Source organism: Patella vulgata, chromosome 6 (genome assembly GCF_932274485.2).
Source record: "Patella vulgata chromosome 6, xgPatVulg1.2, whole genome shotgun sequence".
Lineage (NCBI taxonomy): Eukaryota > Metazoa > Mollusca > Gastropoda > Patellidae > Patella > Patella vulgata.
This window is the reverse complement of record NC_065884.2, coordinates 11,504,101-11,521,224: the sequence shown is the minus strand read 5'-3', so window position 1 is coordinate 11,521,224 and position 17,124 is coordinate 11,504,101. Positions and strand designations below refer to the sequence as shown.

At 36.8% G+C, this 17,124-nt stretch overlaps 1 protein-coding gene across 1 annotated transcript; it reads right to left on the bottom strand.

Moving 5' to 3' along the window:
* Positions 1 to 1,999: 1,999 nt before the first annotated feature.
* On the bottom strand, positions 2,000 to 15,799 carry LOC126825272 (transmembrane protein 237). Its single transcript, XM_050554861.2, has 5 exons — positions 15,391 to 15,799; positions 12,516 to 12,783; positions 10,362 to 10,680; positions 8,320 to 8,494; positions 2,000 to 2,949 (listed from the first exon to the last, which is right to left on the bottom strand). Exons 1-5 carry the CDS (start codon positions 15,760 to 15,762, stop codon positions 2,764 to 2,766), a joined length of 1,320 nt encoding a protein of 439 aa, XP_050410818.1. The 5' UTR covers positions 15,763 to 15,799; the 3' UTR covers positions 2,000 to 2,763.
* Between the last annotated feature and the right edge of the window lie 1,325 nt (positions 15,800 to 17,124).

Sequence of the window (17,124 nt, the reverse complement as noted above, 5' to 3'; positions counted from 1 at the left end):
TAAGGTCTGTCATTGAGTAAAGTGGCATGGCTTAAACATGACAAGGAGTAGGATCGCCCGTTCATCCTCAGGCTTCTCCGGGTCCTCAAGGTTTCCTCCCACTGCTAAAGGCCCCTAAGTTCAAGCGAATTATTGAAATGAAATTGAACCATATGTTATCCTTGAAATGACCTAGTTTGTGTCAAGTGTATTTTAAACCCCATTTCTCTCTCTAATTATGACTAATTATTTATCAAGAAACTGAAGAACAGAAAATCTGAGAGAGAGAGAGAATGAGGTTTAACATCCACTCGACACAAACTAGGTCATTTCGGGACTAACACATGGTTCAATTTTATTTCAATAATTTGCATGCATGTGGGGGTCTTTAGCAGTGGGAGGAAACCGGAGAAATCCACGAGGTTGGACAGGTGACCCTACTCCTTGTCACGTACAACCGGGGAATCAGTTGACCCAATGACAGACCGTATGATACAGCGTGCATGTGCTAACCATTCGGCCATCCAACCCCCTCTCTCATTATGGAATACGAACTGGAATATCTATTCACAGGATATAATTTGTATTTAACACTAGCAGGATGCCCAGTTTGCCCGGGGTCCAAAGATCTGTGACCTTGAGTTTCGTAAATCATGGCCTAAAACATTCACGTGGGGTCATAATGGTTAATTTGATACGACATGTGGGGGTGGAAAGCGGCGACGAAACGTAATGGGCATACATACATCTTTGATTTTATTAATATATCTAATAAATATAATAATATACAGGGGCCTGTTTCACGAAATTTTAACTAAAGATACAATCCAAATTTTAGTAGATACTTCAATTTTGATTGGCTAAGCACTAAAATCAATCTAATATTATCCAATCAAATTACTAAAATTTGGATTTTATCTTAGTTAAAATTTGGTGAAACAGGTCCCAGTTCTGTAAAAAGTGCATAGCTACCAGACGCTCAACTCGGCAGGCAACTATCACTGTCTCTTATTAATCCAGCAGCAGACATCTTCGTCTCACTAAACTGCATACGTTGGTCACCTTAATCCAGTAGCAGACATCTTTGCCTCAATAAGCTGTATGCGATCTAGATCTTATAATGGAGCCATGGTGGCTCAGTGAGTAAGACAGCTCGCTAACCTAGAGGTCCCTTATTCAATTGTGGTGCTGGCCTAGTAAGTTTTGTTACGGAAAATAAGTTACTTGCTGTTTATAAATAGCTTAAAGGAGCTAAGTCACTAATATTTGGGACCTTGAAATTGACAAATATAATGAATGTATATAAACTGATTTACATTCAATTGTTTCTGTTTTTACTCTAATTTCTGATCAGTACAGTGTATGTTCGGCGAAATACGCCTGAAGTCCCAATCGAATGACAATCTCTAGCGTCTAGTTATTCCAGTCTACACAGATAGTATTTATTGTTCGTCACTGTTTGATATAAGTAGCCTCGTTCTTCGAGTCCCTTGTTACTTGTTACAAATGGCGCTGAAACGCATTATGGTACACGATTCGTGTACCAATGGTAAAATGTTTATTTTGTCTTAAATATTAGATATCAGAAGCCCATCTTTTCCCGGTAAGATCACAAGAGAGAGAGAGAAATGGGGTTTAACGTCCACTTGACACAAACTAGGACATTTCGGGACTAACATATGGTTTAATTTCATTTCAATAATTCGCTTGCACATTGGGGTCTTTAGCAAGAGAAAACCCACAAGGTTGAAAATATATTTATGGGAATTCTAAACATGATTCACCATATCTTGATGTCAAATTGGACACATTCCTGGTCGGAAGCTTGCTGACATCCATAGGACATGTCCGGCAAATACGGGTGAAATACATTGATGTGGACGTGAAAGAACGCTTGTCAGATGGAATTTGAAATAAAAGTAGGCTGTATTCCCATCTTCGTTAATCTGACTGGAGAAGAACGGTAGGCATCAAACCCCATTTAAAATCCAATCAGCTCCAAAAATTTTAACAAAAGGCATAAAAATTTACATACAAATTTATTTGGACGGATATACAGGATTACTGTTTTATTAAGAGTATCACCATGTACATTAAAACAAAATTATATAAAATATATATTCATTCCGAATGTACAACCTTGGACAAATATTAATTCTAGTAACAGCATATATAATATAACCTACTGTATTACTACCTAAAATATACCCATGTAACCTAATAACTGCCCTGGAACTATGGACATGGTCCACAAAATGGGTGTTTTTTTTTAGATGACACCCAATAAAAACATTTAAAGGTACCTGGTTTATTTGTACTATATATATATAGGCTTCTTTTGTTTATCTGGAGCCACGGTGGTTCAATGAGTAAGACATTCGCTCACTAAACTAAATGTCCCACGTTTATGTATATAAATAAAGCCTATATTACCACATCTCCTGTTGGAGTGTCTATATATAAATAAGGCCTGTCTCCTGTTGGAATGTTGATACATAAATAATGCCTATACACTGCTGGAGTGTCAATATCTAAATGGTTTACTCATAAGTAGGCCTGCAGACTATTTCAGCCCCTTCATCCTTTTGAAAATCCTTTTAATGTCAATGACATCAGAAGCAACTTACACTTTAATTAACAGATCTCCTTCTGGAGATTTTATATGTATGTACTACAATTTGAACTGTATAAATAAATAAGGGTTTCAGCCCTGGCTATACTATATTAATATGTCCTGCTGGGGAGTCTCATAAATAAGGCCTAAGGCCTATATTAATACTGATACTAAGCTGAAGTTATTCCTGACAACTCTACATCTTTTCCGAGTATTTCATCGTCATCTCCTTCGCGAAGATTATCACCAAGGCGATCTGAGTTTGGTGCAATGGCTAAAACAACCCAACCTAGTATAACGGCCACACCGCGAACTGTATTCAATGTCTTCCATAATGAAAGTTCACTTTCAGATTCCTACAATTACATAAAAAAAAAGAACATTGATTATTTCCTTTAAAGAATATATTTGCTTTATATTTTTTGGACCTGGAACTCGTTCCAAAGAGTTATCCATCTTGTTGTTCTTGTTTTCTTTGGGGGGGGGGGGGTGTGAAGATCTTTAAAAAAATTCCTAGGCCGTAGCACCGATGTCTGGGCAAAATTTCCCCTATAGCACACTGTATGGAGTATGCCTATCTTCATTAGCCCAATGGGAGCAGAAAATTAGGACGTTAAACCCCATTTCATTTCATCTGGGCTTGTGTCTGGTGCAGTTCTCCTGAATTTAATATTACAGTGCACTCTGTCACATCCGACCTCTGATCACTCCGACATTTTCATGTCCCGATTTATTTCCTTATTACTTCAGCCAAAAAACCTCTTGGTGATTCGACCTCTGTACGTTCCGGATTACGACAACAATCAGCCGTCCCGTCATATGATTTCCATTGGATAAACACCGAATAATCCGGCCTTTAATCGGTGGGTGTGAAGCAAACACTTACCGATCAATTAACCATGAGATTAAAACTGGATTAACAAGCAATCACCAATCAATTATCTGTGAGATTAAAACTCGCTACCGTGGGTCTTTGTTGATTACTTTGATAATTTTAATCTCTTGTACGACCAGGGCTCGAAATTCGTTTTTTCGATCGAAGGCCAACTTTGGCCTACAATAGGCTAAAGTGCAACCTTGATCCAAGGCCAAAAATTGAAAATCCAAGGCCAATTTTTAAGTCATGATTTATGATATTATCAGCTTATTTAGAAGGTTTTAATATGTCGATCATATGTAAATCTGTTTATTATAGATCTTTTTTCTCACTCAAAATGTTGTTACAGGCCTGACTATCACATCACTATAATATTTTTATTATTTTCACAAAAATAATGCACCCTTATAGTTAAGGGGGGGGGGGGGGGAATTCTTATCATACCATTTTTAGTATGATTTTTCATTCTAAAAAAATGTTTAAAAGATAGGTTGCCAGGCAACAAAACATACGCCCACAGCAGCTAAATCGTCCGAGCGGTTGACAAGAGTTGTCGTATATTCATTCTTTTGTAGGTAATTAGGGGGCATTTTATAGACAATATCATACAGATGAAATTTTAATTTTTCGTCGTTTGAGGGTTCACAAGGTTCTAAAAACTAAAACAAGGGCTGTAACTCTAGAAGTAATTTACAGAAATTGTTAAAATTCGACAGGCTTTTTCGTTTTACTAATTCAAATAATGCATATCAATTTCAAACAGATCAGATGATAACTTTTGTCGTTCGAACGTTCACAAGGTTCAACAAAGTAAAACAAGGGCCATAACTCTAGAAGTAATTGACAGAAATTGCTGACATTCAATAGGCTTCTTCATTTCACTAATTTAAATGATGCATATGAATTTCATACAGATTGGGTGATAACTTTTGTCGTTCAAGCGTTCACAAGATTCAACAATGTGAAACAAGGGCCATAACTCTAGATGTAATTAACGGAAATTTGCTAAAACTCAATAGGCTTGTTCGTTTTACTAATTTAAATGATACCTAAAAATTTTTTACAGATCGGATAATAACTTTTGTCGTTAAAGCATTCATAAGGTACAACAAAGTGAAACAAGTGCCATAACTCACGGTGTAATTAACGGAAATTGTTGAAATTGAATAGGCATCTTCGTTGCACTAATTTAAATTATGCATATCAATTTCAAACAGATCGGATGATAACTGTTGTCATTAGAGCGTTCCCAAGATTCAACAAAGTGAAACAAGGGCCATAACTCTAGATATAATTAATTGAAATTGCTGAAATTCAATAAGCTTCTTTGTTTTACTAATCTAAATGATGCATATAAATTTCATACAGATCGGATCATAACTTTTGTCGTTAGAGCATTCAGAAGGTACAACAAAGTGAAACAAGGGCCATAACTCCCAGCGTAATTAACGCAAATTGCTGAAATTCAGTAGGCTTCTTCGTTTCACTAATTTAAATGATGCATATCAATTTCAAACATATCGGATGATAACTGTTGTTATAAGAGTGTTCACAAGATTCAACAAAGTGAAACAAGGGCCATAACTCTAGATGTAATTAACGGAAATTGCTGAAATTCAATAGACTTTTTTGTTTTACTAATTTAAATGATGCATATAAATTTCATACAGATCGGTTGATAACTTTTGTCGTTAGAGCGTTAACAAGGTGTAACAAAGTGAAACAAGGGCCATAACTCCAGAAGAAATTAACGGAAGTTATTGAAATTAAATAGGCTTCTTCATCTCACTAATGCAAACAACATATATCAATTTCAAAACAATCAGATGATAAATGTAGTCTGTAGAGTGTTCACAAGAAATTGTGTGAACGACGGACGGACGGGGGCGACGGCATGTGGGCGTATAAAAATTGGCATGTAGCCATATTGAGGGTTGAAAGTAAATATCATCCGTAAAGCTGGGTAAAATATTGATATAAATCAATAGTATCGATAAGATATGTCAAAAAGCACTATCGTATCGAGTACCAGTATCGTTCTCTTCGTACTTCGTCTATTTTTCGTGTGTGCGTAGGAGTCGACTCGATGTTTTCTGTGACTTAATCCTTCGAATATATATAATAATACAATAGCCTACATCGATCACTTTATATTTACTTCAAAGTCTCAATCTCAATGTAGCTTTTTAAAAAAAATGTTAAAATAAATTCACCCTCATTATTAAACAATACTTTAGTTTGAAGCAATAATCGCCATATCATGGAATTCGCTAAATTGGAGATACCCGGATGTGTAAATAATTCAGAGTTTTTCCCCTTTCAGAATTCGTCGGCTCATTATAAATGACATAGCACTGATGGATGACAAAAATGTTTGTATTTCTTCTTTCGGAATTAAGGCTGTATTATTTTAATAATAATAAACAATTGCCGAATTCGTGATAACAAGCTCTTTAGGCTATTAAATTTTCTTTAGTTTTTGCAAGCGAATCGACAACGATTTGTCCACCATGTTGGTATTTGTCGCGGTCACGTACGCAATGTTTTTAATCGACTCATGCTTATTTTATTTTGGTTCCTGCACAAACATAGGCCTATCAATGGAATTTCATCATTCAGAACCAAGGCTACATTTTAGAAATAAAGAACAATTTATACGTAATATGAGACAGTTTATTATTAATTAGACGAACAAAAAATATCTATCGGAGTATCGCAACATCGCATGGTTTGACTATAAAACACGTAATCCAGTCTTCATTACGACCGTGAAAATAAGATTGTTTCGATACCGATTATCGACAGTAAAAGTAACTCTCGATGCCCTGCACTAATCTGTGACCAAACATTGCCGTGGATAGTTAAAAATCGGCCACGAATCTGCGGCCAAATTCTAAAATTCGAAGGCCATTGCCGCCGAGGCCGAAGGCAGTGTCGAGCCCTGTGTACGACAGTTGTGACAAATACTCAGGAATATCCACGAATTCTACCCCGAATTCACAGTCGTAAAAATATTCCTAGCACCTGTTGGAAACATTCATTGCGCATGCCGATTGAACCTGAATAACCTATAAGTTTGGTCACTCTACGGATCTCTTCGAACCGTGTGACGACGACCTGGGGATGCTCGATTACCTGCGTAATCCGACATATTGTAACGATCCCGTACAATGTCGGATGTGACCGAGTGCACTGTAGTAGTGTTTATGCCAAGTTTGCTATTTCAAAATTTTGCATATCGGACATTCTTTGTTTATAAGCAAGTAATTATCAAACACACACAAGTTAACTGAGAAATTAATTCACTAGCCACATAATTCAAAGATGCATTAAGTAAGATTTAGAGCTGCCCGTTCTTGCTATAATAGTTCAAAAATAGATAATTCAAAATGAATATATTAAAAATTTCATTCTTGAAATTTACTCTATTTTGAATGAAGTTATCACTGTTTGAAGTTTCGACAAGATGTGGCATAGATTGTTTATTATCGTAGCACCGGTACTTGTCAATCGAGTCTTAGCCTCGATTCACCACTTTTAATTAAATCGTTAAATGATGATCATGTTTCAATCTGTTCCATCCGATTGTTGTGAGAGTAGAAATGAAATAAAATGAAATAGGGTTTAACGTCCTACTGCTCTGCTCCTAACCTGGGTTAATGAAGACAGGCATACGCCATACAGTGTGCTATGAGGGAAATTTTGCCCGGGCAGCTGCGCAACAGCCCACTCTTATATCAAATTCCAACTGCCAAGGGATCTTTTACGTGCACGCCAATGTGTACACGGGACCTCGGTTTTTCGTCCCATCTGAACGACTAGACAGCTGTCCTTGTCAGGCCCTACATCCTGCATTACTGACAAGGGGAAACCACGCCGGAAAATCTAAAGGAACTTTCTCGGCCAATGCAGGGAATTGAACAACCGACCTCCAGGCTAGCAAGCCAGCGTCTTACCCACTTAGCCACGTGATCCCCCTGTCTAGAAAGTAGAGAGTTGATTATAGGCTTGTCTGTGAAGAAATGTGTAAATAGTTATATGCATTACATTTGAAGCCAAAATAAAGACCTGCAATAGGCAGATTTAGCGAGAGAGAGAGAGAAATGGGGTTTAACGTCCACTCAACACAAACTAGGTCATTTCGGGACTAACATATGGTTTAATTTTATTTCAATAATTCGCTTGCGCGTAGAGGTCTTTAGCAGTGGGAGGAAACCGGAGGACCCGGAGAAAACCCACGAGGTTGGACAGGCGACCCTACTCCTTGTCACGTACAACCGGGGATTCGAAACCACGCCAGTCGACTCAATGACAGACTTTATGATACAGCGCGCGCACGCTAACCATTCAGCCATCCAACCCCCCTGGCAGATTTAGTTCTTGCATAATACATCTTTAAATTTCAGTCTGCACTAGCAATTTAACATGGCAGCTGTACTTACTACTCGGCAAACCTCAGCAGATTCCAGTACCCTACATCTAGCCTCGGCTGTATGATGAAGTCTGCCATTGGAACTACTTTCAAGTTCCCGGATTACCAACGGCGTTACCCATGACGACGCCATTGAAGAATGTTTTATCATACAAATATTTCAAAGTCAGAAGCTGTTTTACTTTCAGTTTATCCGATTTTCTTCAAACAGGAACAGCTTTGCACTAAAAATTCTGCACACGCTTCGAACGACACAATTTTGCTAACTTCTTTTTAAAAGCGTCAAGTTTTCCTAATAAGTAAAACGGTGCCACATCGCAATTGTGTAGGCGTAGGTACATATCACTTACCATCATATAGCTGTGGCTAGATGTAGAGTAACGGAATCTGCAGAGGTTTGCCAAGTGCTGTACTTACCTGAGGATTTTCCCATAATTCTGGTTTTGTACTAAACAGATTTATTTTATCTTCTGTAGAGATGATACTGAGAGAAAGAATTAAGGCCAGGAAATAAATTAAAATGGCTATAGCTGTATTTTGGAGAGATACAGCTTTACGGAAAAATCTACCACTGGTATTACCAACATCACATCTATAATGGAAAGCATAACATAAAATTATATTTACTTTCACTTTCCAGGGCAAGACTTACTTTCATTTCTTGTACGACAAGATACGCCCACATTTTGCACGAGATGAACAGAAAACAAGCCAACCTTGGTATTTAAAAATGCTTAAACACTAATTGTGTAAAAACGGGCAGCCATTTTGACGGAAAGTTTTCAAGCTCAACTGGGATTGCGGTGTAAATTGTAATGGTGATATATTTAAATGTTTTTCAAAATAAATAAAAATTGTGACCTCAAGCTAAAAACACAAGTTTTATGTACAATCAGGGGCCATAATCCATGCACGAATATAATAATAACTGTGATTTTTGGGATATATAAAAATTATGAACTGAAGAGGATCCAAAATCAAAATGTGAACGGATGGACGGACGATATATGTCCACATGATTCAGCGCTCAATACCTGTAGTCTTGATTCAGGAGGTAGCCACAACAACTCAGTAGAGAAGGCACTGGTTCAATAAACAAGACGTACCAGGTTCAATCCTGGTGAGGGGTGGTTGGGTTGCCGATGGGTTTAACAGGTGTGCGTTGGATCTTAAGATCTGTCATTGGGTCAAGAGTCATGGTTTCGATTCCCAGCTTCCATGTGACAACGAGTAGGGTCGCCCGTCCAAACTCTTGGTCCTTCGGTTTCCTTCCACTGCTAAAAATCCTTACGCGCAAGCAAATTATTGAAATAAAATAGAACCATATGTTAGTCCCGAAATGACCTAGTTTGTGTTGAGTCGACATTAAATCCTGGTGTTGATTGAGAAAGTACCTCAGTTTTTTTCCTGTCTGGTTTACCCTTGTCAGTGGGCTAATGAAGACAGACATACATGTACACCATGCAGAGTGCCATGAGGGAAATTTTCCCAGGGATTCAGGGGGTAGTGAGAGAGAGAGAGGAATGGGGTTTAACGTCCACTTGACACAAACTAGGTCATTTCGGGACCAACATATGGTTCAATTTTATTTCAATAATTCGCTTTCGCATAGCGGTCTTTAACAGTGAGAGGAAACCAGAGGACCCAGAGAAAACCCGCGAGGTTGAACAGACGACCCTACTCCTTGTCATGTACAACCGGGGATTCAAAACCATCCCAGATAACTTTATGACAGGCCTTATGATACAGCGTTCATGTGCTAACCATTCGACCATCCAACACTCCTAATTCAGGAAGTAATTTGTCTGATCATTAGTAATTATTTAAAAATACAGTATGTTAGATTTAGATAAAGAGTTAGCCATTTTTGCTATAATAGATCATCAAGATGTGGCATAGATTGTTTATTATTGTAACAACAGTACTTGTAAATTTGTCATTCAAGACAGCCATTTTTAAATCAAATCATTAAATGGCAACCATATTTTAATTTGTTTAAATCTCTGCCATTTGATAGTCTAGAGAGTTGATTTTAGGTTAAATCAAATCATTAAATGGCAACCATCTTTTAATTAGTTTAAATCTCTGCTATTTGATAGTCTAGTGAGCTGATTATAGGTTTGTCATGTTAATAAATGTCTAAATAATAGTTCATATAACATTTAAAGACAGAATAAAGACCTACAATAGTCAGAATTAGCTCTTACATAATGCATCTTTAAACTTTTTTTTAGTATTCAAGTTGACATGCATCTCGTTTTAAACAAAGCGCAGGAATTTCGTAGCGTCACCTACATCTAGTGGCAATCACACTGGATAATTTCCTACAATTCCCCTTAAGAATATACATCTGAGCCACCTGGATCATTTCCTAAACTACTTCCCAGTGTGAGCAACACCATAGCCAGATTCTCTACAGTACCAGTTATGACATAAAAGTTATGAAGACTATAACTTACCTATCACAAGCTGAGACAGTACACAGTGCTAACAATATATAAAACATACACTGAACAGGAAGTGCTAGAGGGCGATAGTGTTCCAAGAAATCAGTGTTATCATGGACACTTAATATATACACCACAATGATATGCCACAGTGCTATACCAGCCAGAAGGCCATGTAAAAATAGGCAAAAAGTTTTTAGCACTTTATGAGTTTGTAAACCAAATTCCATGGTTGTTTTACTCGAAGGTTCCACATATGCCTCAGCTTTCGTTTCTTCCTCTTCTGCCCATTTCTTGGCAAGTTTCGATTTATTTTCACCCTTAAAACCACCTGAAAATAGAATATAGTAAACCTTTTTGATCACGAAACAGGACAGGAAGACCAATCTGATTAAAACACAGATCCTATTTAGTTTCGTTTTTATAGTTCAAAATTTCATTTTACTTGTCTTTACTACACTAGGATATGGATGATGTGAGGGATTAGCCAATCAAACGGTCTGTCACAGCGACTTCTTGGCCTTTTAATGCACGGAACTGTCGGTAAACCACTAGAAATGTCAACGTTGATTGATTAATCAATGTCTGACGTCATAGGGTCAAAGGGGGGTTGGATGGCCGACTGGTTAGCACGCGCGCGCTGTATCATACGGTCTGTCATTGAGTCAATGACAAGGAGTAGGGTCGTCTGTCCAACCTCGTGGGTTTTCTCCGGGTCCTCCGGTTTCCTCCCACTGCTAAAGACCCCTGCGTGCATGCGAATGATTAATATAAAATTGAACCATATGTTAGTCCCGAAATGACCTAGTTTGTGTCGAGTGGACGTTAAACCTCATCTCTCTCTCTCTCATAGGGTCAAAACTTCATGTAGTGTAGGCCATCGAGAGTATAAAAAAAAAAACGAAACAAAATATAAATCTGTATTTTAATCAGATTGGTGGAAGACTAACAAGCCTAAAGATAAGGTATCTGTCACTGACATTGTCAGCTATAAATTCAGACTTTGTCCGTCACAAAATCCTTCTGATATCTGCCATTTTGTGTCGCACTGATTTGTCTATTTTCTGTGGGTTTTGTTGTAAATATTTCTTATACATGTCCGATTTAAAATGTCAGGTTCCAGTTCAGTAGTGCTTGCCATTTTGTCAGGTAACCATAGTCACTTTTTCCAGGCTAGATGCTCAGACTGAATTTTTATCACAATTTTTTTTTTATCTACAAAATGTTGATATCTCTTTTAACTGTAACGTAGTCATGGTAACAGTCAGGGGTGACAATTTTTTAGCTGCCTGAAAGAGGGAGATGGAGGGGGGTGTGGAGTGAGAGCCTAGTGAAGAGAGGAAAATGGTTGATTGTTATTCGCGCTTATAGTATCATGTACAAATAGAACTATATACCCGGTACTCTTATGTTCTTCATCAGAAAATAAATCGATCCTAAACTAATAATCAATCAATCAATCAATCAACATAGAATTTGTATAGCGCAAACAATACTTTGATAAAGTTCCTAATGCGCTTAAAAGTTTTTGGGGGGGGATTCTTTTAGTGTTTATTTTCGTCAAATAGATGTGTCTTCCAGAGAAAAGGTGCTGCAAAGTGAAAAGATCGTTTCGTCCGTTGAAGTTTGACAGCAGGAGTAACTAATAATGACTTGTTCTGAGATCTTAAGGTTCTACTGGATTCATATGGAGTAAGTAGATCTTGGATGTATTGTGGCGCTTGATTGTTGAGTGCTTTAAACGTCAGTAAAAGGATTTTGAATTTGATTCGCTGATTTATGGGTAACCAATGGAGGGTTCTTAATGATGGTTTAATGTGATCCCTTTTCCTGGTTCCAGTGATGAGTCGAGCTGAAGCATTCTGAACATATTGAAGCTTCTGCAGCTGCCACTGTGGTAGACCATACAATAAAGCATTATGGTAGTCCAGCCTTGAAGAGATCAAAGCATGAACGAGGATTTTTAGATTTCACATGTTAGATACTTCTTTATCTTTGCTAATTTGTAGATCTGGTAAAAAGCTGAAGAACAGATGGATTTGATGTGTGATGGATTTGATGTGTTCAATATTCGGAACAGCTGATGTCTATGATAAATCTTGGATTATGCAAAATCAAAGTTAAGCAGATACAGAATAAAAGTCACATTGATAAATATCAACTTACGATTTGTTTCAATATAAAGTTTTTCTGTTGGTTGACTGCGTAAAATATTTGAAGATTTAAAATGAGGTTCACTTCGATCTTCTTCCTTTTGTCTTTCTGCCACCACGTCATCCGCTATATAAGTCAAATCAGCTGCAAGTAATGTGTCACCAAATTCTTCTTTTTCAATGCCTTTCTTCGTCTTTTTTTTCTTGCCTTTTTTCTTGGGAGTTTCCCCCTTGTCAACATTTTCTTTTCCTATTAAACTGGCTTGACTACCAGTTACATTCTGAAAACAATTTTATTATAAATACAAAAATATCACCAGATTTATCACTTCATCACGGCAGCTGATATGCAAATAATATATATACCAATCAGGGGTAGAAATTCATGCAAATATCCGAATCTGATTCTCGCAAGAGCTTACGTTGCGAATTTACAAAGATTCGCGTAAAATTTTTCTAAAAAAACAAAAAAACAAATCTCGGAGATCGGTCAGTATCGGCTGTTTTTTGTCGGCTTTAGCCGACTGACATTTAATCTAGCAGATTTGGTAAAACTAAAACAATGAATCCATCACTATGGTATCATAAATCAATCTACTTTTGATAAATTACAACGGGGTAATTATTACTTGTTAATAAAAAAAAGACAATCAACTTGCTTGTCGACTACAACAACAGTCATACCTCATATGGTTCTTAATCTGAGCAATTAGCACATTTAACGGTGATTTTGACAATCCAGTTAAAAAACAAAACTTTCATGCTGATAATTCATAAAAGGTTCAGTAAAATACTCCATGTGGTGAATAAAGACGATCTCGGCATGGTTTGCGAATCGCACATCTTCTACGCCCCATCCGTGTGAATTCCAGGTACAGGTAGATATTAAAATAATAACTGGATAATACATTGATGGATTCACTTACTAGTTGTTAGGTAAATTTAAATCTTCATTGAATATAATCCCCTGGTAGAACACCGAATACACGGAAAGAGAAACAGTGGGTATTTTCCCGACAGAATCTCAAATGCTGAATTCCTATGACACGTGACATATCGGTTGGAATTAGGTCAATAAACCAGATCTAAATAGTGTTTATACACATGTTGACAGAGGGTTAATTTTAAAAATATTATTGAAGCTATATCATAGTTGTACGAATTTTATTTTATTGCAATTTCAATTGTGGTTGTCACGTGATCATTATGCCATTTTTCTATCATCGACGAATGAATAAAAACTTTTGCAGGTTACGTGACTAGTTATGTGATGGACAAAGGACTACAAATTGTGCTATGAAAAAAAAAATGCCATGGTGCCATATCAACTTATTTTGGATATTACTTTTGACACTATTATATTAAGTTTTTACTAAAAAATCCATATGATTGTCCTATTTTTATCATTGTTCTTGTATTTTGATGTTTTAGATTAACACAATAAACACAATCTTGTTTTTTTAAACAGTATTATTAATTAAGATTCAGAGGATTCGAGCAGATGCCAAATATGAGAATCCTCTTAGATTCTCGCAAAAAATGACGAATTTCTAGCCCTGCCAATGTTACTCAACAATTACCATATCATTCTACTGTGAGTTCTGGAAATTCCTAATAGGGCTGAGTCGATATATTGATACACCAATACGTATCGATATGATGCAGCGATATTTGTATCGATACGTAATATAGCCGTATTGCCGTATGTTCTTCAGTTAAGAGAGACCATGAAACTTATTTATAGGTTCTAATTATTAGTTTGTTTGCTTCACCTCTAAGTCTTTGAGTGTGGATAGATACAGCCCTAGTTCCTAATTGACATGACTGCAATCCTGATTTGTGAGTCGCAGTGGCTGAGTAGGACATTGGCTAACTAACCTGGAGGTCCCGTTATCAATCCTGGTGTTGACAGAGAACGTTCATAGGCATTTTCAGGCGTGTTTTCCACTAGCCAGTTGTGCAGGAGGGAGGGCCTGGCAATGGACAACATAGTCATAAAAGGACCCTTGAAAGTTTGAAATTAAAATAAGAGTAGGCCGTGGTGCTGCTGTCTGGACAAAATTTCCCTCATCGCATACGGTGTGGCATATGCCCGTCTTCATTCGCCCAGTTGGTGCAGAACTTCCATCCATTTCATTATCGAGTCTGACAAATTTTGGTCACTGTTTGTAGAATTGAGTAAAGAGGTTTTAGTGAATATTAAGGATTTTGAGAGGGAAGGATAAAAGAATTTAGACGTTGGTTACGGTGACATGTAGGTCTACGGTAGACAATTACTTGTTGTTACTAACATTGTTAGTAAGCTACTTCAAATTGTGTATCTCAAAAATCTCCTGAACAATGGAACCAGTTGCCAAGAAATTGTCTAACATTGCTCAGTTTGTGTCGGAAAGCCCAATGGATGTTTGGAAAAAGTTTGAGCCAGACAAAAGTAATCTCAAAGCCTATGGGAGAATATGTGATGTCATGCATGGTCTGTATGACAACTGACCAAATTATAAAGAAATATTAAAGCGAGAATTTCATATTTTCTAAGAAAGTCAAAACATAATTATTTCTATTTTTTTGCTCAATAGGTACCGTTGTCAAGTCACTATTATACGATCATAGGTTTGATTATCACACTTATAAAATCATTCACACCGGAAATAACAATTACCTCCCTTGTTTTTCTATTCCCCCCATGGAATAGCTATCTTTAAACGTTTGAATTTGAAATTGAAAATGATATTTTTGCCAATTTCACAACTAGCAATAGTGAATTATAGGATTAATAGGATTATTCTTTAACAAGGTAGGACTGTTTATAGATACCATCTATTTTAAGGCTTTATTTTAATACATTTTAAAAATATAACTTAAAAATATGAAATTCTCGCTTTAATTACCTCCCCTGTTTCTGTTACACTTCTGTCGGTAACTGCTTCTTCGTCTCCATCTTTAGGCTTTGGTTTTCGTTTTTTCTTCTTAGGAGCAGATGATTCTTCAGTATTTACTACGGAACCGTTCGTCTCTTTTTCTTCGCCTTCGCCCCGAGAAGAACTTTGTGGTCTGGATTTTCGTTTTGGTTTAGTTGGCTTGTTGCTGGGTGCGCCATCTTGTGCAGGCTCATCCTTCTCTATCGATTCATTAGTAGCTTTTGGTTTCTTCTTTTTCACCACTTTCTTTGTGCCGTCTTCAGTGGGCTTATCTCCACGAGGGGAAAGAGGAGGCAACTTTCTTCGGCTTGCTCCCTCATCCACCTGTGAAATGTCAGTCATATTGTTTGTTGTGAAGGAATGTCAAGACGTTTTGGAACTTCAACTGTGAAGAGTACTGACAGGTTCTCGATGTCGCTGAACGTAACGCTCGTTTCTGGTTTAAATACAATTGTGTGGGTTTTGATAGTAGGGATGGGCTAACTAATAATACAATTGATGATTTCAAAGTTCTTTTCATACTATTGTGTTTGTTAATCCACTACCAATTGCAAATTGTTTTCAGAAACAAGAAGCAACGGGTATGGTTCACGGGAGACAACTCAATTTTATGTTTTAGGGTTGAGACTACTAAATATTTTTGCATTTTCATTGTAAATTGTATATTAGCATAATAATTTTATAATCATTTTTGATTAGGTGCTGAATTTCTTGTTCATTCATCTATTTTTCTTTTTTTTGTACCTAGGTCTAGTATGAGTTACTATGTATACTATAGTATGCATGCAAAAATGTCAAATCTTGTTTGTCACTATAAAAAATGGCAGCCAAACCCATACCGAGTCAAACTACAGGTTGACGTACTCGATTTTTTTTTTTTTTAAACTGAGGTCAGTGATGTGGAACTGTTATTTTGCATATCGAATTCGCAATTACACTCAATCCTTCTGCATCCAAATCGGAAATATTTTCCAACACCTGGCAGAAAATCAAAATTCCAACTCCATTACATCCATTCCGGAACACATAAAACGACCATTGAAATCGGCGGGCAAAAAAGTAGAGATTGGGTTAAACATACATTATGCAAGAGCTAAATCTGTCTATTGCCGGTCTTTCTTTAGGACTGAAATATTATCTAAATTATTAATTAGACATTAATTAACCTATCCAGGCCATAATCAACTCTAGATGGCATGGTTAGCCTGCGATCTGTAGTGGATTATGAGGCGATTTACTGCATAACTTTCCTTCAAGATTTAACGATTATGTGGATAATCGAGACTGCTATTTATCGTACTGACTTTAGTAATGATGAACGAGGCTAGGCGGAAATTTCATTCGCTTAGTTCTGGGTTCATAGTGGATCAATTTGAATGAAATTTTCAGCAAATTGCCTTTACATTATCTAGTTTTTAACTATTATAATGAGAACTACCAACTCGTTATCGAATCTCCCATAATGTATCTTTAATCTATGAATAACTCCAACTACATTAATGAAATCAAATGTGCTTTAACGCCTAACTGTTCTTCAACAACCGGACTGTGTATAGTGTGAAAATGTAAAATGTATAATATTACAAAAAAAAAGGAATAAAAGTAGGCTTGTACTCTATAATTATAAGCTGATTTACATTCATTTTGTAAAACTTTTATTGTAATTTCAGTTTGGTTCATCAAAATACGTGCGGTGTCCAAATT